Below are 22,302 nucleotides of genomic sequence, written 5' to 3'. Positions count from 1 at the left end.
TCAAAATTGCTATTTTGTTCCATGGAATTTAGCTAATCTGTACAATCCTTCCGCTATACATGATAATTCATATAAAATTGTGTGCACCGGAGAAAGTGAGCACCTCTTGCAAGGTACTGAGTGACTCTAACTCTCACTGACTTCACTGGGAGAAGAGAGTGCAAAGCCCCTAAAAGGAAATACAGCACACCTCACAGAACTGGGCACTGGATAATAAAGAGGTAGGTACAGCACATAGTTCAATGTCAACAGGACATGCCAGTGGCAGTTTTGTATGCTTAATAAATAATACTTTTCATGTCTGGTAATATGGTTCATGAATAATCAGGCATAAAGGATTTTATTCAGTAGAACCTTTCCATTTACTGGGGGAAAAGTTCCCATAAGAATTGTTGCGCAGTGATGTAGAATATTTTCACCATACATTTGAATACATTTTCCCCCATGTTGTCAGGCTGTTTACTCATTTCTTCCACACCTGGCTGTGCTCTTAACTGCTGAAATTTAAATCCTGTCCTTCATTTCTTGTGTCAGCAGATGCAGACAGGGGAGAACAGACTGGTTAAGGAAGTCACTACATCGCACACGAGCAGAGGCTTATCAGGGTACAAAAGGGCTATCCAGTAAACCTCAAGAACTGCGGAGACCCTTTACCAACTGGTATATCTCTGCAACTCTAATTACAACCTCAGGTCTTTATAATGAGTTAGTGGTTTTAGATTTGTCCCCCGTGAAAAGTTCTAACACCATCTCAAAACCAACACATATAATGATAATTCAGTACCACTTAAAAGAGCAAGGCCATGGAGTCGGTTAATGGATGGAGAGTACATTTTGTCTCATCCCAAAAGGGCAATTCCTCTAAGTCAACACTAAGGTTTCATTTCTGGCATGTTAGAGATGAAGTACTGCTAAGAAGCAAATTTCAGCTCCCAGTTCTGAAAAATTTCTAATCTTCATTAGTGTGGATAAATACATGTTAAAAAAAATTTGGCAGGAACGCTTCAGAACCAGATTCTAATCTTTTTGTATTTCCTATGCTTGTGTCCATGAATTAAAAACACTATCACTCAAAAATACACATGCAGTACAAAAAGTAATGGGTCACAATTTCACTAGCTGCTTCTATAACTGCACTCACGATTTTGCATGTGCAAACTTTTGTTTGTGCATTTTTTCACCCGTTTTTGCATGGAAAAACTTAGTGTAGAGTTTGACATGCATACATTGGACAGCTATAGATCTACCTATTTTATTTTATGTAAGCAAATGCATTTTGCATCCTGCATCCAAGTTTTTCTGCACAAATATCACCTGTGGAAAACTGCACATGCAAAAAACTTTAATGTACCAAGTTACTGATGCAATTTTCACGTCACTCTGATTATCAATGAGTGTAAATGAAAATATATGCCCTATGCAATACTGTATCGCAGTGCATTGTTTATTCTTCATTAATGCATACTTAAATAAGATGAACTACTCTGCCACAGTTGTCAGAGTATTTTGTTGCCCACCAACCATCTCTGACAAGATATATTTTCTTAAAAGCACTGTGTAGATTAGTTCTAGCAGCTTGTCACGCATCAGAAATCCTTTAATATGAACATGCAAAAGCTTGTGCAACCAAAACATTTTGCTACAATAGAAGATCCTAATGACATATGTCAAACCACAAATAGTGTACAGTATATCTAGATGTATTTAGTATTAGTATTGCCGTAGTACCGGGCAGCCCTATTCATGGACCTGGACCCTATTGTGCTAGGCGATGTACAAGACAAAACAAAGTTGGTATTGCTCTAATATAAACTTGTTATTCTGAACATCATCAGACAATACAGTGGCAAAAATGCCTGAGTCCTATCTGTGCTACAATCTTTCCCACTCTTACTTTCAAGGTAGCTTCAAAGGTCATCATTAATTTTGGATCCTGAAAGTGCCAGCATAGATGCAGCTCAAATGTAGATATGTAAATCCAGCCTGTACTCATACTTCAGATGGTTTGCAAAATTCTTGTCAGTTTTCTTCATTTGCCAAAAACAAAAATTGTTAGAGAGCACGCCTTTTTAATGTGTTACGCATGTAGGGCAGTCAAAAATTTTAGTTCCACATCACAACAACTTGGCTGTATACCTTCGGCCAAATTCACTGCTCTAGTGTAAGCTGTTGAAACCCTATTAAATTCAATGGCATTAAACCAATTTACGCTGGGTCATGGTTGGATAAAAATCAATGGTTTTAAAAAAAAAATTAGAAATGGATTTTTTTTATAAAATGCTTTTTGAGGAAAAAATCTATCTAAAGATAGTTTTAATTAAGATACATTATAGCTCAAATATATCTCATTATGGAATAGGGATTATAAATTCTAATTCTATAGTATGAGACAATATATTCATGTAAATGTTTAAGAAAAGTCTTGTAAATGAGTGCCAATAGTTCATGGATTAGGGACCCAATCTTATGGGGCTCCAAAGGCTTCTGTATAGACTATTTAGGTTAATCTTTCTATTTACCTAATGGGACTCAGTGCTCAGTCTAGAAGATACCATCAGAGATGCTTAGTTTTACAGTTCTCCAGAGATCACATTCTTATTAACAGAAAACTTGTTTTTAAATAAATTAATATATAGATGTGAGAAATAATGGACCTCAACTCTATTGTCCCTCTGCAAATTTGTGTACACAGAGTCAATCCCTTACCTCTCTCTAAAAGTGCCAAGTTTCAAAAAGTAGATTGTTGGGGGCAGAATAGACCTGGTCTGGAGATAAATGTGAGAAGGGAGGGACAGGCAGTAGAAACAAAAGTGAAACTGTTTGAGCAGCATATTCCAGAAGTCTTGAGGTCTTTCTGAGTGTAGCCTTCATTGATTTGTTATCTACCATACCATTCTCTCACTAGAAGGGAAAACCTATAATGGCAGCAGGTCGTAAAAGAGACTCAGTTTGGGAATATTTTAATGAAGTTCCTCTGCCTGTGGGTAAGACAGGCATGCGTGCAAAATGCAAACAGTGCAACAAAGAAATGCAACGCCTGGTTGCCCGAATTAAATAACATCATGAAAAGTGTTCCTTCTCAGGAGGAAGCTGTGTTGAAGATGGTGAAAGGAACATGTCTGAACATGCAGGATCTTCAGGTTGGTAAACTTTTTTATTTCATACCTTTTTCTTAAGGACTGCCTGTCTTCCTTCTGGACTATTCTTGAATTCTCATGTTTAAGCAAAAAATATAGTTGTTATGCTATGTTACTATCATTTTAGATGCAGTTGTGATAAAAAATAAATAGCTGAAATAGGCAGATCTTCCTTTCACAATTTCACCTTTAAAGTAGTACTGAGTGTCAGTGAATGCAGTGAGTACTACTAAATGAGCAGTATGGTAATAATAATTAAATAACTGCATTGACTTATTTTGTTTAGGAGAATCCATCCTCAACATACAGGATTTTGAAGACTATCTACCTTCAAGATCACCATCATTTTCTATAGTTTCAGAGTTATCTGCCACATCATGTATGTCACATAGCCATAGTATATCACCTGTAGCAAAAAGAAAAAAAACATCTCTATCATCCAGAAACAACCACAGATAAATTTGTGATAAGAACCAGCAGATTACAAAAAGAGGTAATTGATGAAAAAATTGCCTGGTTTGTTTATGAAACAAACTCTCCTTTCCATATGATTGAGACCCACACTTCATTAACATGGTTCAGTCATTAAGACCACGATACAGTCCACCCAACAGAGCAGATGTCGCAGGCAAATTGTTGGATAAAGTGTATGAAAGAGAAATTGAGCAGTGTGCAAAAGATCTAGAGGGTGAAATTGTTAATCTGAGTCTTGATGGGTGGAGCAATGTCCACAATGATCCTGTTTTATGTGCTTGTGTGACAACAGAAGAAGGGAATGTCTTCCTTACAGAAACAATTGGTACAACAGGAAATGCACACCCAGCAGAATAGTTACAAGAAGTAGCAGTAAAAGATATAACAAACTGTGGAAAAAAAATTTAAATGTCTTAAATGTTCCAGATTATGAACAAACAGGAAAATGAAGGTGAAGACGACTGAGTTAGCGGCAGAAGCCAATATTTTAAGTTTCTCATGTTGACCTGGCTGATATAGTCGATTTTTGATTTTTTAAATATTTTATTTAACTATTTTAGTTAAAAACAATTCTAACAAAAACAAACCTGATTTTAAAAAACTTGAATGTTTAACTACATTCAAAAATTCATATGCTTGTTTTGTTAAAATATTATGTTTGCTGTTGAAGAAAAAAAATCTAAAATACATAACATTGTTTTAGTTAAATAAAACAATTTAAATGTCTGTCTGGTGATGTTCTCCTCCTAATACAGCATGGCAAGAAAATCCTCCAAATATTAATGATTAACCTGTTGAACAGGAGATAGTTCACCTCCCAATGACTTCATAGATATCTGCTTCAATTACCTTTCGTAAATGAAATAACCAAACAATCATTCATTTTCTGATATAGCTGTAAAACTAATCTGAAAAATTTTCAAAATACATCACTTTAAAAATGTATAGTGTGTACCTTCTAAAAATGAAACCCATATCCATCTCTGAGTTGTGAAGAATGTGTCTTAAGGTTATAACAACCAGCAGGAATGCACTTTTATGTAGAAATCCATGATTAAATTGAGTCTTCCTGACTAATGATTTAAATCATGATTTAAATCAAATCCACCCTGGCTGGGTGAACTTGCCTTTTTGTCTTTTTCGATGTGTTAGAACCAGTCACCAGTTCTTACACCAACGTCAGTCTGATATGCTAACAATCAAGTGCTTTCAGTACACGTAAGCGCACACACACACACACAGATGTGCAAATAAAACTGATCTTAACATGAATTAAATAAATTAAAATAAATAACATTTAGGAGAAGTTATCTATCCTGGGCCCAAATCTAATTCAGACTTCAGTGAAACACTAGAAGTATTTAGCTTTTCCTTCTCTGCCATGAGAATATCTTTGAGCCTGATTCTCATTTACAATAAAACCACTCTTCTCTATTCTGGCAGTATAAGAAAACTTAGAGAGCACTGTGGCCTAGTGGATAGAGCACTGTGAATTAAGTCTCAGAAGACTGGGTTCTGCTACTCAACACAACATCAAGCTGCTACTGTTTTAACTACATTGTATAGTGCTTGCAACACAATTCTTCATTTAATAACTTTTTTTAGAAGGAGACTCACAGACGTGCAGTTTAATTGTTTGATCTTTTTCTCCTGACTGCTGCTTAGATTTTAGATAGTATTAAGTTAAAATGGCTGATGTCTTATTTTACTATAAAACATGGCATCTGCCCTCAGTATGAATCATTCAGGTTTCTGAGGCGGTAAAGAGAAAAGGATCTATTCAAAATGCTTGGACTACAGTACTTGTGCTGCTTACAAGGTTCCCATGCAAGTCAACAAAAAGAGTTTTGCTTTTTACAATTACCTTACTGTGGTGATATGGTGTCGGAGATAGTGAAGATATTAACTTTACAAACAATAAAGGCATTTCTTGGAATATAATTCTGTACTAACAAATAAAAGGGTAATAAAAGCAGATCAGCATCGAGATACATGCAGCATGCATACTATACAGTGTCTGGCATTTAGAAGTCCTTCAGAGAACAGATAGGATTTATTTTCTTTTTTGTTCTTGTTTTTCTTACTTCCTGGATTTGTATAATTTAATGTATTTCCTAGATTTGATTTAAAATAAAAAAAACAAACAAAAACCCCTAACTTCTGTGCAAATATAAATGTGATGATGTCAAGGGAAAGAGATTTTTAATGATTTTCTTTTCTCTTACATTATCTTTAAATCTGCTCTTTGTCTTTGTCTGCCCTTTATCTTAATGTATCTTGTTTGCTGCAAGGTAGCGATCTTTAAATCTTTACGCTGATTTCACTATATACATTTCAGTGCTGGCTGGGATTCTTAAAGCAGGCTGATGAAGTTAGGCACCTAACTCCTATTGACTTTCAGTGGGATTTGGGGGGCCTAATTCCTTTAGGCCCCTTTTAAAGCACACTTTCCAAATAGTTAGTCAGATATTAAGCCATAGCAAAATGATACGTGCCATGTGGTTATACTGGGACAGATCAGATCTTCAATCGCACAGAATGAATGGAATCAACACTAGATCTGGCTGGAATAGGTGGAGGTAGGAGCAGTGCCAACCTACTCTCCTTCAGACCTCTGAAATTCATTTCCTGGTAGCATCATGCAGTTGAGTCTCCATGGACAGGGTCGGCTGTGTCAGTTTTGAAAAAACGTAAGAGTTGGTAAGATATCTGCACTGTGTGATAACATCTTCTGGCAAACCTGCAGCATTTCCAGTGGAAACATCAGAAGGATTTAACACTGACATTTTCAGCATTAGCTTCCACTCTATGCCTTAAAATGGAGTGAGAATAAGGTATAGGTAGTCTGCCAATCTAAGTGGGCTCCTCAATGGGGTATGTTGCCAGGGGACAAGGGCATGGGTCCTTCAGTGGTACTGAGGAAAGGAAGGGACTCTGCATGAAAGCCCCATGGTCCATATCCCTAAAGATCTTGGTTCATTCATATAAGTGGAGGGCTGTGCCTCTTTTAATTTTTAGCAACAGATATTTAAATAACCTGCACAGAATTACTCTTGTGATTGTGATGTTATCTGAATGTAGTGAAAGTAGTCAAAAGTCTAATTTCCAAAGGGGGGGGAAAGGGCAGCTGAGTGCCGATTTGCCACCTAAACTAGTTAGTAAATTTGGGTAGTTTATATTGTAAATAATCAGCAGGATTTTCTACTGACCTTTCTTTAAACATATATAATTGAGACTTCACTAATCAAATAAATATTAACACCACCTGTAAAAAGAATCATAAATATGAAGAAACATGCTGAAACTTCTACAGCATTTTGTGAATCAAAAGTTCTCACCGGAGACCTGATCCTGCACTAATGAAGTCTCTGCGTGCTTTGCTATTGACCTAAATGGCTGTTAGCAAAGGTCCCTAGTGTGTAATAATATCTGATTGATGGAATAAAAACAACCCTACCATTATGGGCTATCATCTATGATTTCTGCCCATAGGGCCTGATCCAAACTCAGTGGTCATCTTTCCATTGACTTCAATAATCTTCATATCAGGTCCATAGACACTAGATCAGAACCAATAAACTCAATGGGAATTTGGACTGAGCAAGAAACACAGGGTTTACTTAACTGTAGACAGTCTTGCCATTCCAGCAAAAGTGAAGGCTACAGACTGACCACAAAAGGGTTGTAGAACATTAGAAAAATTAATCTCTGAGATCAAAGTAGTTCTTTTTTAATTCTGCCTTATCCCCCACCCAAGTTTTTGAATTCAGAAAACAAACTGAGTTGCCACCCTTCTGATGTTTTTCATAAAGCTCCAGCACCTGGAGTCATGTGATAAAGTTTTTCTTTAAGTGAAAGCTGAGATTCTCATGTAAGTTTCTAGTTCTCATGGTTGCTGAGAAAAACTTGAAAACATGAACCCTAAAGACTCAAAAACCAGAAGACAAAAAGCACCCAAAACATATTTTAATGTCATGATTTTAAAGTCAAACTCACAATTTTTTTTTTGAGTCCTGACTCACAATTTTTCAAAGCTTAGGGGGTGGCAATAGTGGAATTTAAATATAAGGAATTCACTTTCATCCCTGTTATTATCATAAGGACACATTTAAAACTTGGCCTGTAAACATGCACACAAACCCCACATTTGGATTTGCAAATTGGATATTTGGGAATTGTGTGCTTAATTACTTGAATTACATGTACAAATGCCTATTGAATACACAAATAAACAAATCTGGCTTGTAATAATTTAGAGGCCACCACTGAAAACTGGATCTATAGTTAACATGCTTAGTACTAGTTATTCTGTAGTTAGTACAGGTGCATCATGATGGACGTAAGGAGCAATGAAAAGCTGACCAAAAAAAAAAAAAAACAAAACCACCCCAAACAATACTGTTATAAAGGAGGGAAACAAATTTATCATCAGCCATATACAGCAGGCTGCAACAAACAAAAGCAAACCAAAAAGTCATGTTTTAATTTTACTACTCTACAAATAAAACTAAGGGCTAGATTGTAACTTTGATTATATGCCCCAGCAAGGGAGAGTAAGAATACCCCTTCCCTTGCTGCATGAGCTTCCTAATGGGCAAAGACTCACCAGAACAACTAAATGGCTACAGAAGCTGTTATAATCTGCTGCTGGTGTAGGCCATTGGCAAATTATTGCCCACTATAGCATAGGGGAAGAAGAGAGGGAATTGTGCCTCAGAAGTGAGCCCTTAAGTACAACGCCTCCCATGGAAATGCAATGGGTGGTGCAGTTTACACATCAATCCCTTTTCAGAGCTGTGCTTAAAGCTATGATTTAGTCCCAAAAGACGGAAATAATTCCTTAAATTCAACAACTGCCTGCAGAATGCTGTTAAAATCTCATATAACCTGCCTGTGGTCTGACATGGATGCTCCAATAACATCTAAATGGATGATGATGTATAAGCATTACCCATCCTCTAAACACATACACATAGCTTTAATTTTACGTATGAGAGTAGTCACGTTGATTTCACTGGGACCCACTCCTGTAAGTAAAGTTAAGCATGTGTGTAATAGTGTGCGTAGGATTGGGACCTAAATTTGGTTACACTCTCAAATTGCTACACAAAAAAGTATCCACCAGTTTCCTTATCAGATTTAAAAATTTTCTCCCACTCAAGACTGCAGTGTGAGAGTGATGACCAAATTTATTAGATATCCTTGCCAATTAGGTATTGCACGTACGTATTTTTGCAATATGATTTTAATGTACTTTACAACGTTTTATCATTCAAATTTTTGTTTGTGGTGTCATGCTCTTTATATCTGGAATTCTTGTCCCTTGATCTGAAAGACTGATTGTATATTTGTTTTTTTTAAAGACCTGGTTTACGTACTGCTTTTTCTATGGTTTATCCACATTAACTGGCTTGTTTTTATGCCTAGCAAAGCACTTTTGCGTGCACTGCATGAAATGTTTTGAATATAAGAATGGATTATATTGCAATATAATAGCATTTTTTGTTTTGTTTTACTTTAAAACTGCTGAAGGTCACTATTTTAATCTCATCGGTACTTATTACAAGACTGAACCACAGGTTATTTAAAGGCTAATGTCTATTTACTTCCTATCATGATTGTTGACTGTGTTGTCAGTTAAATCTACAAATAAACAAAACACCGATGCCATTATCACAGTTAAGATAATCAGTAGACTTCTATAATTTGAAACAAATGAGTTTCATTGAAACACTTAACTGCTGTTAGTTGTTAGATTATGCAGTTTTACACTGTTTTATTGCATGGATTTATTTTTCTAACAACACGAACATTTATAATCACTCTATATTAAATGTAGGCTCTGTAACAAACAATTGAGATCTTCAAGGACATCTATTACTACAAGCCATTTTCGCTTTCATTGTTTTCATTAATCCACAAGTTGTCAAATTGTTCACCAATGGTGTAAGTAGAATACCAGCACCCTTCAGTATTCTGTCTCCATACACGTCTGATGTCAAGCAAATGAACTAAAAAGTCAAATATAGTTTGAACAACTATAATTTGTTACACAACCTTTTCACTGTGTTTGTGATGAAATTTTACCATAAAAAATCCATAATCCACATGAAATTCACAGGAAAAACAGATTATAGATAGCACCTTTAGTTTTAGGTCCAAAAAAATTCCACCGCAACAGAAGATTGTATCACAGCTCCTGTGCAATATATATCCTACCCACTTTTAAATATTGCATTTACGTAGTCCATCTCAAAATGGACAATGTGCTCAAGCTTAAAAAACTGAGATAGCAATAAACTCTGGCAAAAAAATGACCACTGTCATAACTGAGAAAAATATTTGCCCATTTTTCTTTTGCAAATTATATGTTGTTTATAATTGTGGACTTGAAAAAAAGGAAATTGAGGAAAGGGCATATATTTTATATTGTATATAATACACATGTACAGTTCAAGTCAACATAGGAATATTGCTCAGTCTACTTGGAGATGTTCCAACATGGTTTACATCAAACTGTCCACTGGTGACATTTTGCCCTCCTCCGTGAATAATTTCCACATTTCTGATGTGAGTTAATGAAAAATACTAACCCTATGCCAGTACACACATACAATGATAAAAGCTTTTCTGGTTAACAGCAAATCAAATTTTTGTTTCATTTAACAAATGACATATGGAATGCTCAGCAAGGCATATGGTACTAATTAAACACTGTACAAGTCCCCCAGACATTCAATATAGCCATGAGGTATCCAAAGACTGTTTCCCTTCAATGTACATTATCTATGTATTGATTTGATGTTTTGAATGCACAAAAGCCCGGGGAACTAACAGTGTTTAATGATGTGGGAACTGCACTTCTGTTCTTATTTATGTGAATACTGCAGTTGCTGAGGAAAAAATTCAGAGAGACTTAATGAACAGGCAAATTATTAACTAACTATGATGGGTTTTAATTTCATTCATACGTTATCCTTTGTTATTTATACCATTTTTAAACTTTGTTTTGACATTTACAATACATTTGTATCTATAAGTGAGTATTCCAGACAGCAAAAAGTTAAAGATCTCATCATCCTATTTTTAAAATAAATGCTAAACATCATAATGTTATACATTCTGATTACATGTAAAACCCAATTGAAATATAGGCTGTTTAATGCTAAAGCTATTTTTTTTAAATATCCCAATAGACTGGTTAAAGCATGTGATACTCATTGCATAGAAAGAAATCTTTGCATAGTTCCAACATTAAATATTGGTTAGTTTTTTAGAGTTCACTTTTATTTTAAAAAATCATTTCTTTCATCTCTTTTCAATCAAACTCAAACTTTTCAGGTTCTTCTAGCATGTTTGTGGTCAATCAATCAACATATTAGCTCAAGAAAATAAGTATTTGTTCTGCTTCATAATTGTTACTTTTGATTGCACTGAATTCCAAAAGCCAGTAACTGCATGCTTCTGATGATGTCTTAAGCAGAAAAAAAATGGAATAAGTTTCATGAGCAAAAGTGAGGACAGTATATGACCTTTTGTTAACCAGAATATTGTAATGCAAGAGAACAACAGAGGCCCGCTACTTTAACACCCAACATCCAGGTGTCAATTTTACCAAGAGACTTCTTGTATAGTAACAGAAAAGCAGTGTGCATTCAAAAAGCTGATACTAATTCATTTTCCTTTATGTCTCATGATAAGTTTGAGACTGACAAAGAATGACAGTACTTTTAAAAAAGGGTTTTGAACTGTTAAATCTCTTGTTAAATCTATCATCAATCAAAAACCTACTTCTCAAAACTCCAATTGTTAAAAAGGTGCTCTGTTTTTAATATTGTTTACCTCACATTACTCTAAATTTAGTGTTGCTTTAACTCATTTAAAACACTGTGGATTAAATTTTATGCTGTAATTTTTTACACGCTGAAGAAACTGAGATAAAAATAGATCTACCTTCTGCTTAACACTGTTACATAGTAATTTAACTCTTAAGCATCAGAGCTGTTACATATGTAAGAATTTGTGATTTAAGAGGGAATTTTGAACAGTATAATTATTTTTATACCTACTATATGCTATATTTGAAAACATCAACTGGAATCTTCCATGACAGAGAAACTGCATGCACCCCCTTCTTACCAAAGGTACCATCCTTTTTACTGTACATTTTAAATGCTTTCAAAAATACAACAGTATTAGCCTGGACATCTATGGTTCACTGCTCTCGACATAAAGCATCAATGAACTGAAAAGAGAAACAATGTTTAAGGTAGCCAAATCCCTGTTACGTAAAACAAGTCTGCATTTTGTCTGCACTACTGAGATAAACAATATTCCTATTTATGGAATGAGACAAAACGGTAATCTGTGGTTTTCTCACCATGAGATTGCAAATACAACTTCACTCAAAAATGCACTTTTCTTTGAAGTAATTTTTAGTTTGAAATGTGGTGCATGATAAACAGGTCTCACGTAAAGGTGTTTCTCATTCCTCCTGTATTACAGATTGCACCAGACATATTGAAAATCTATGTATCGGAGACATACACAATATGGCAGATAAAATCAAAAATCTGAATTAAGAAAAATACCGAATGTAAGAAAAACAGCTTTTTATCTTGAGAAAAAAAATCTTCTACATAGCTGTAAAACATGCTAACTGATAGAGCCAAGGTGCCTGTTTCCTCTTCTCTAATATAACAAATTAACACTGCTTTCTAATCCTGCCTTTCTACATTTACATTCCATGCATTCCACAGAAAAAAGAACATACACATAGAGATCCTTTCAGCTTCACTAGTCTGTCATCAAAACCTGCAGAGAAATTTTCATTGATTAAAAAAAGAGAATGGAAGGAAAGCAGACCAACCTTCACAATGTACGTCACACCAGGTCCCAGGATCTTCTCATTCGAGTGCAGCCACCCTCGGGAGGGTTTATTGACAAAGCTGCTACTTTGATTCCAGTCTTCACCTCCCAGGTGCATTTCCTCTGACCGTGTTTTTTTTCCTGTACTCATCTTGCTCATGTCCTGCTGAGAACACGGAGTGGCAGAGACAAGGTTACATGTGTTGTCTGAAGCCCCTGCTGCTGAGCTAGAAGCACTCGAGCTTCCCTGCAATTTGGAGACAGCAAGCTCCTTCACTGCAGAGGAGAGATTTTTGATACCCAAAAGGCTGCCTGTGTTGGAGAGTTTCAAGTGGGACACCTTATGGATGAGGGTACAAAAGGTGGTGGGTCCATCTTCTTGGTCTTTGCGGAGAACTTCAGGCGAGACCAGGTATGAAGGTGCTGTTGAGGTCGTAGCAACTGCTGAGACTTTGCTGTTCATGGACAAATTGTGAATAAGATCATCAACTGATGTCACGGAATCATTCCTGAAGCGGTTATACTTGGTACGCTGAAGCATGCCCTTCTATCTGGTTTCCTGCATATGTTCTGGCAAATCTGATGCCAGTGCAGGAGATGCCTGTGCTAACATAGCAGGCGATTCATAATAATGAGGATAGAGAGTAAATTTTGGCTTAAAAAGAATAAAGAGTATAAGGAAGTGCAAAATAATTTTGAAATAAATGTATGGTTCCACGTTAAGGTTGGGTGAAGTAATAGTTTTCTATGACAGAGATCCCAGTCCTGCTTAGAGCTGCCAAGTCGCTCACAGCAAAAGCATGACTCACACAAATGAGAAGGACCCTTTTCAACAAAAGGCTCAGTGAACACTGCAAATCACTTCCTGTAGCAAAAAAAAAAAAAAAAAATCCACCCACTTACAGCACACTAGCACCAATCAATTCTCAAATTTCCTTTTCCTGTCTTCTCAAACAGATATTTCCTTCCAATCTTTAATTTTTCCCCTTTTTGTTACCAAAAACAAATACCTCTGAATATCTGGACTAACTTTAAAAGAAAACCACTCCACTCTATTCTTCTGTTAAAACATTCTTCCATATCACATATTCGTCAATCTGTTAAAAAAAAAAAAAAGGTCACAGTTAGGTATCAGATATTATAACAATGCTTCAACATATACAAACAAAACAGGATTCATATATCTTGAAGGCTTTCAGAAAATCTTGACATACAACAGCATTCAAAAAATTGGGTGGACATACTACACTAAAGACTATACTCATTTTCTTTCACAAAAGCAGCCTAACAGCCTTAACAAATGCCTTTGTGCCAATGCCGTTTCTCACAAAAACTGTTACATCACAGTTTTTGTACGGAAACAAATCCTTCTGCCCTATATTATTCAAGGGCAAGCTTTTTCTGTTTTTTAATGCAGTTACATGTAATACCTGTGTCTGAAGAAAAAAAAATTCTGATGTACGGCAGCAGGCTTACGAAATATGCCTTCGTTCACCACTGATCTTCACTCTAAAGCAAAAACTGTAAAATGGATCTTCAGTAGAGCTGAATATTTGGCTTAACTCTGAAAAATTAAATACCAGAGAAATATTCAAAAGTCCTTATATCAGCATACTGATGCCCTGCAGTAAAGAATATAAAATGCACTAGCTCCTGTGAAGCATAAATGCCAGTCAAAAACACCTAGGAGGAATAAGAAAATAGGTATAAATACTGAAAATTTGAATCTCTTTTCCCTTTTATTGTAAAAATCCAAAATGTACAGTATAATGAAAATACAATGCAGATTATAAACCATATGGCTCTTTTTTGTCAGTCGGTCTGCTTTGCAAATTATGGATTTTGGACATTATACTGCACTGTAAAAAAGGAATTCAGACAAAAGAAGTTTAACGGTGCAAGTTCTCTTAAAAGAATCAGTATAGCTGCAGCATATCTTTGAAGGAATTATCTTGAGGGATTCCCTCCCTTCCCCCATGACTAAGGCTGCAGTGCATGAAGTACAAATACACTAAAACAGCTTTAAATACAGGTATTTAATTAGTATAATTTATGACACATTAAGTTAAGTCAGCACCTCTTATCCCAGCAGTGATGAATAATGGAAATGTCCTATTCAGTGTAAAAACAGATTTCTAGTGATCTGCGGAATAGCCTTTCATCACCCACTGCAAACCTGCTACAGTATCCACACAGCATTCATTTTTCTCTCCATCCTGCTAGCATAGCAACAGCAAATATACACATCATAGATTATTTCTACTGTTCTCTAATACACAGAAAACCCTGTCATTTCCAAATGGCTCTCTTCATTAGAAGCAGATAAAAAAAAACCTGCAAAATGTGAATGAAATTCTGTGTATGTGAATGAAAGGACTGGCTAGCATACCAACATTTCTGTGAATGAAGCAAGGCCTTGCAGCCTCTGCCAGGCAATCCCTTGGGTGCTAACCATCCCAGCCAATAAGAAACAGCTTGGATGACTCATTCAACAAAGACTTGCTAAATAGTGGAAGATTCCATTTCAAACACAGGCGGGATCTTTCATACAACAACCTGAGAAAAAAAGCCTGCTTACAGTGATCTAAAGATGACTAGCACAATTGTTTTGCAGTAAAGATATTTCACAATTAAATGTAAGGGATTTTTATTAGAAAGGGGGTGTGAGCAAAACTGTTTTCTTGAATGTGTATTTCACCCCAAGACATTCATTCAGCTGTTTCTTTTACATCTAGGACAGCAACATGAATGCACACATTTTGTTTGATTTTTTTTGATTGCTACAAATGTACATTGGCAGATTCCAATTTTTACAGGTTTGCCTTCAGAGATTCTCTGGTTCTTATTAGCCCTTTGAAAAAATGGAGCTAAATATTTAACCCTTTTGCAAACTGGGTATTTTAAAATAGTGTCATCTGTAGTCCAGTGAAAGAGAGAGGCAGGGGAAGGGGTAGAGAGGGAGAGTTTATGGACTTTTAATGCAGTGACCAAAGATCCTTTTCTGAAACTGACCCAGAAGGTATAGAAATGCTACCAAAGCAACTAATGGAGGCCTAGCTCTTTTGAAAATCTGGTCCTGGGTGCTGCATTGAGAGCTGCTGAGTGCTGAATACTTGGAAGTCTGGCCCTTATTTCAGTGTTGAATGGGAACTGAGCCTTTTTGAAAATCTGGCCTCAATTATAAGTAGTGAGCACTTTGAAAATCTGTCCCCACTTAGCTCCTGGGACTGATAATTGTATAAATCTTTCAACCACACAATTGATTCTAATCCAGTTCAGGTGAATAGTGATCTAAAGTCACTCCTGAAGGATGGTCTGATTCTCATTTACACCAAGAATCCTGTATACTGCCCTGGCAGTGCTATAAAGAGGCCTTCAAGTGGGCATAAATTACAATTACAATTAAAGTAAGACCACTTTACAGAGCAGTGTAATGGAGTTTTATTGTAAATGAGACTTAAGTCTTAATAACTGTTTAATGGTTTAACTGGTTTAAACTATTCTCTCTCCAGGAAGCAGTAATTTGTTACCCTCATCTTCATAACCTGCCACATTTTATGGTGTTCCATGTGTGATAATTTACCTATGCCCATAAACATCAGTTTGGGAAACACTGTGTGGCTTTAGTGCCAGTGAAAGGAGTTGGACTGAGAGTACATTTCCATTTATAGGGCTCCCTGACAGTGGGTGGTAGGACCTTATTCCATGCACCCCTCAAAAGGAGGAGGCAAGGACTTGGCAGGAAGCAGAAGCACCCTGGGGGAAGCTCGGGGTAACCTATGGAGATTGAGGGGGTGTAGATGTCGGACAGAAGGGAACCTGAGAGGTGGCTGCTAAAGGATGGCATTAGGCCCTTTAGCACTGGTCCTCTCTATTAGCTACTATCCCTCTCCTGTCTCCCCTACTATTCCTCATTTACCTCTGCTCCACATAATGGCTCCTGCTCCTCACTTACCTCCCACCAGTGGCAGTAGCTCCTGCCCCACCTTCCTTCCTCTCAATAACCCTTGTCTCTCCTTTCTCCCCCGTAACTCCTCACCTCCCCTGCTGGGGCACGGGGGAGGCTCCACCTGGTTGGGAACCAGCCGAAAAAGTGGGGAACAGACAAGAGAGAGACATCTGGCTGCTTGCTCTTCAGGCACCACAGTGACTCCTTGCTTCAACCAGGATAAATTACAGCCATGGCCCTTCCGCATACTCACAGCACCACTGAATGGTGACTTTAAATGTATAAGTGCGTGTCACACAAGATGCATGACAGTTGGTATGTCTGCACACTCTGACATTTTAATTGGTTTCTTATTCATCTTTGAATTCATTTCTAAATTGCCCTCCTAGTTTCCAGAATTCTCCGTAGATTTGCTCCAACTCACTTGTGACAGTGAGCTACCCTCTAATGTGAATCATACCTGATATCAGAGGCGACACATGGGAAGGAACCTGGGGGGGTGTCACATCCCCCCCCCCCCAATTTGCTACTTGGCTTGTACTGAGCATGCTCAGTAACACTGCTGAAGCCAGATGCCCTCCCTCTGCCCCCGCTTCCGTCCCCCCATCAGCAGGCACGGGTCATCTCTGTCTGATAAACAAACAGCAATGAATAATTTAATTCATGTGTGTATAAAAATCAGGATGCCTGAGATTTCTGACTGAATAAACATAGGGACCACTTGGGGTGAGAACATAATTAATATTCAAAAAGAAAAGGAGTACTTGTGGCACCTTAAAGACTAACAAATTTATGTTTTTGAATGCATTCACTGAATGCATCCGATGAAGTGAGCTGTAGCTCACGAAAGCTTATGCTCAAACAAATGTGTTAGTCTCTAAGGTGCCACAAGTACTTCTTTTCTTTTTGCGAATACAGACTAACACGGCTGCTACTCTGAAATCTGTAATATTCAAAAAACACTCTTCACAAAGGGCGAATGTTTGTGCAAAAGTCATCCAGAAGGAGAGGGTCTTATGGAAAGATGACAATATATAGAATCAAAAGAACTCTGCAAGTAAATATTGATATGCTAATTTCACCCCAAAAATCAAACTGGAAGACTAACTTTCTCCACTAAATTACACTTATTCCCCCTTTAATTCTGCCATCTTCTTAGGCAAAGTATTCTACTTCTCCTTCGTAGAATCACACACCTACAACCCCAACCAACTCTTCACATGTTTGACTCTCCCTTCGTGCCCTACCCACATCTTATTCCCTCCTCCCTTTCTGCAAAGGATCCTGCTGATTTCTTAAAGAAAAAATTAATATGATCCAGCATGACCTCCCCCTCCACTTTTCCCCTTCTATCCTTTCCCCCAGTACATGCCCTTCCTTTTCTCCTTTCAATGACTAAGAATTTATCCACTATTTTCCTCCATCCCCTCTTCTGCCCAGGTGGCCCCATCCCCTCTCATCTTCTAACCTCCCTTACCCCTGCTATCACCGAATCTCTTACTTTTCTCCTCAACCTCTCATGGTGTTGGGAACTGTACCTTAAAGTGGTTTAGCTTCCCAGACAGGAAGTCTGTGGGAGTGCGCTACAGAAGCCTGCATTCTACAATGCAGAGGCAGTTGGGAAACTGCATCACAGAATAAAGAGATTCTCTTTCAAGCACCTTAGTCCCAATGTGATTACTAAACACCACATGCTATTGGGAGTAAACAGAAATTAAAGAAAAAAATGTGAGTGGAAGAAAGGAGCAGCTAAAAGCTCCAGGGCTGAAACTCTCTGGCAATATGAAAAATAACTGGAAGAGATTTAAAACAATGCTTCACTGCAAATAATGCAAATAAAAGGTGCCAGCACAAAGACAGAAGGTAGCCTTATTGCTGACAATAGCAGATTTAACAATTTTCATGTAACTCAGGCAGAGGAGGCTAACCATGAAACTGTATTACAAAAATTTGAGGAGTACTCCTTGACATGTAAAAAAAAAAAAAATGGAGTTTTTTTTTTAATCTGAGGGTACAAAAAGAAATGTGAAACGATAGAAGTCTTTCTTACTGATTTAAGGATTAAGAACCAATCTTGAATTTTTTGTAGAGGGAAGGGGATACCTGAGTGCATGATAAGTAGTCTGGCAGAATTCCAATTTCATTTGGAATTGGGATCAGATAATTATTTAATGACGCTAGACATTAGGATTCAAAAAATTAAAGCTTTGTAACAGTTGAAAACAAATGATCAACCTCATATGTCAAAATATTCAAAGAAAACAACCTTAAATCACCCTCTAATAACTCCTCAAGCAGATTTTTTTTTCTTACTTTGCCTATCTGTAAAATTCAATTATTATCTACAAAAATAATTTTTTCATCAGTTTGTGTGTGGTTGGTGAAATCAACATTTATCAACGTTTACCAATAAAAATCTAACCTTTTGATAAGAGCCTAATGATAAGAGACTGGATTCTGATTGGAATCCTCAAAACCTCAGAGAAGCTACTGGGAGACCCAGAATTAAACCTTGACAAGGCAATTAGAATTTGCCAACCAATGCAAGTCACCCAGTCCAGAATGAAATTTATTGAGGGTGGACAGTGCTCTGACCATAAACCCAGTGGCATGCCAGGACAATTTTAGTAAGGCATGCAACAATTCTCTTGCATATCTTAGGTGGTCCAAAATGGCATCCTCCAGGCATCATGATCATGCTGCATAGAGGACACCATTTTTTCCTACAGAATGGCACCTTGCATGGGAGTCAGCCAGAATCATCCTGTGGGCCAGATCCAGCCCATAAGCCACTGCATAAACCACTTATTATCATTGCCAAAACGGGCCTAACAAACATCTCTCTGAGAATATAGATATTCTTTCGGTGACAAATTTATGATTTGCAAATTGAATGCAAATCTGGTAGAGATTTGGTGGCTGCAGACACACACTGTAAAGCATTTGACAAAAGAGCAGTGGAGCAATGTTCAGAGTTAGACAGTGAATATATGAATTTGATTTAAAAAACCTATCCACTCAGAAAAAACGTTGACTGTGATTGCAACAGCTCAGGATGAGACCATTCAGAAAGGGAGTAAGGTCATTAGCACAGAGTAGGTGGAACAGCATGTTCTCAGCCCCTATCACCAACTAAAGGGGGAGCTCTCAGTCTTAGATGGGATTTTGTTTAGAGACATCAGATGGTGAGCCCTAAAGGTTAAGACAAAATATGTTAAAGAGCATAAATAGATGGCACTTAAGATAGAAAATCTACAAGAAGGACAAGTGATGTTTTATACTGGCCTCAAATGAACAGCACCATTGAGGAAATTATTAAGGCTTGTCACACATACCAAAAATACAGGCCAAGTGAAGCAAAAGAGCCCATGTTGGTGACATAGGAAAAATTGGCCCTGTGGAGCAAAGTAGGTGTAGATTTGTTTATGTTGTTTGGAAAAAAATATGTACTCATTCTAGACTAATATTCTTACTTTCCTGGGATAGTTTTACTAGAAGATACTATGGCTAAATAGGTGATCAAGCATATCATATCTGTTTTTGCAAGACATATTCCTGACATAGTAATGTGTGACAATGGGACACAGTTTAGTGAGCATGATTTTAAGCAGTTTACAGTTAAGATTTTGTTTAGACATGTAACCATAAGACCCCATTATCCCCAGTTCAATGGATTGGTGGAAAATGATATTAAAATAACAAAGTGCTACTAAAAATGGCTGCAGAGTCAAACTCTGATCAATACTTAGCATTGTGAAATTACAGGATAGCACCAATGAAATGTGGTTGGTCACCTACAGACATTTTGTTTAACAGAAAACTGAGAATGAGAATAACTGTAAAGATAGAAACTGACATCAGAAGAACTGGGGATGTGCAGAAGTATTAGAGACAGATACAGCTAAACAAAAAAACAACATGATTTAGAATCCCGGAAGCTGGTACTTCATGATCAGAATGCAGTGGAAATCAGTGGTCACAAACAGCAGTGGTTTCATATGAGGTTGCCCCAGTGTCTTACAAGATTGTCATTCCAGATAGACATATACTGAGGAAGAATAGGCAATGCCTTCTCCAGCTTCCTGAAGGGAGAAAAATAAGGGGCACTGAGTTTGCCCCTTAGCCTGAGAAGGTCTCAGTTAGGCAACAACCACAACAGTTCAAAACAACCAAGCCTTAGGACATGACAGCACCAGAACAAATGGACTTACGGGCTCCTGACAACAGTAATACCAATATTTCAAGGACAACCTGAAAGTCCAAGCGACAGCGCAAGGCACTTCAAAAGTTAATCAAACTTTGGTAGTAAGTTTAGTTAGGGCTTGTCTACATTACCCGCTGGATCGGCAGACAGCGATTGATCCAGCAGGGGTCGATTTATCACATCTAGTCTAGTATAGACACGATAAATCGACCGCTGAGCACTCTCCCATTGACTCCAGTACTCCACCAGAACGAGAAGCACAAGCGGAGTCGACGGGAGAGGGTCAGCTGTCAACTTACTGCAGTGATGTGATATGATGAAATCATCTGTTGCACACACACACACACACCAGAAATATTTATTGAACACTTCCGCCTGATTAACGATAATTCTACCATTATGCATATAGACACTATTACAAACAAAAATCTACATTAAAACGAATAAAAATATTGCATAGTGAAATGTCAAAAAATGGTACTTTTGTCAAAAAATTTCAGAATTAAAACTGGCCTTAGTTGCACCTCACACAGGAAGTCTGTGGTACAGCCAGGAATAGAACTTACCTTTCCTGGGGCCCAGTCCAGTGCCCTAAGTAACATCTGTTCTCTTCTTAGTGCTCTCGACTTCATTTGTTGTCCATCCTGTGCACTGAAAGACAGGGGTCCCTGTAGAACCAATAGGATGTGATCATGTAATTAGAGATTATCATAATACATCTCCACAAGAGAAACCAAATTAATGTTGCATGGACAACTTTAATTCTAGCATTTCATAACTTTTGAGTGCCTGACTTTGCAATCTTAACATTCTTTTATGAATAACGTTTTTCTAGTAAATTCCTATGTATTTTTAAAAGAAAACTGATCAAACAAATTCTATAATATGAAACTATGGAACTAGAGATGAAGGTGAAACACATTTCACCAGTATTTGCTACACAGCAGTAGTATGCTGAGAATCAAAAAGGATTCTTGATTTCTATTCTGGGTTCTCTAAGGGAATCTGATCTAGTGGTTACAAAGAGAAGCCAAGTACATAGAGACTTGGCACATTCATTCTGAAAGGCACTGTGGCTGTAGATGAAACTTCCATCTGCTATATTAGAGAGAGCGTTCTATTCCCATCTCAATCAAATGTGACTTTGTACACCTTGGGGAATAATACTTAACTTTCTCATAAATGAAGGATATGAGGTCTTGCTCAATAAGGGATGTGAAGTGCACAGAATTATTAATATCAGACAGTGGAAGAGCTGGTCTCCTTCTGCCACCCAGCACAGCACTCGATCCCCTAGGCCAAAAGAGTGGTAGCTGCTGTTGTTTCCCTGTTCATTCTGGAGCTAAAGCTCCACGAGGCATGTTCAGTGCAAATGATGGATCAGTGATGCCTGGGAGTATGTTCAATGCAGATAGAAAGTAAGAGAGGCCACGGGCATGCTCAGTGCAGATGGAATATTCAGAGAGATTATCAGCAAACCTTTGAGGGTGGGAGTGAACCTCTCAGGCCAGGTCAACTTGGGGTAGTGGGGCTTAACCAGTGCTTTGAAGTTGCAACATCCAGATAACTAGGCTTCAGAGCCGGAGCTCCAGCCTGAACCACAACTTCCAAGCACTGTTTTGTACAGCTATTTTTAGAGCACTAGCACAAGCCCAACTAGCCCAAGTGTG

At 37.4% G+C, this 22,302-nt stretch overlaps 1 protein-coding gene across 1 annotated transcript in view; it reads right to left on the bottom strand.

Annotated features, from left to right (window-relative positions):
- Positions 1–13,020, bottom strand: part of SHC3 (SHC adaptor protein 3) — a 72,166-nt gene extending 59,146 nt beyond the window's left edge. Inside the window, exon 1 of the mRNA XM_077816374.1 lies at positions 12,481–13,020. Coding sequence (XP_077672500.1) covers positions 12,481–13,020 — 540 coding nt within the window. The remainder of the gene's footprint in view (positions 1–12,480) is intronic.
- Between the last annotated feature and the right edge of the window lie 9,282 nt (positions 13,021–22,302).

Source organism: Eretmochelys imbricata, chromosome 5, assembly GCF_965152235.1.
Source record: "Eretmochelys imbricata isolate rEreImb1 chromosome 5, rEreImb1.hap1, whole genome shotgun sequence".
Lineage (NCBI taxonomy): Eukaryota > Metazoa > Chordata > Testudines > Cheloniidae > Eretmochelys > Eretmochelys imbricata.
Note: the sequence above shows the minus strand (reverse complement) of the source record. Positions and strands in the feature narration are given on the sequence as shown.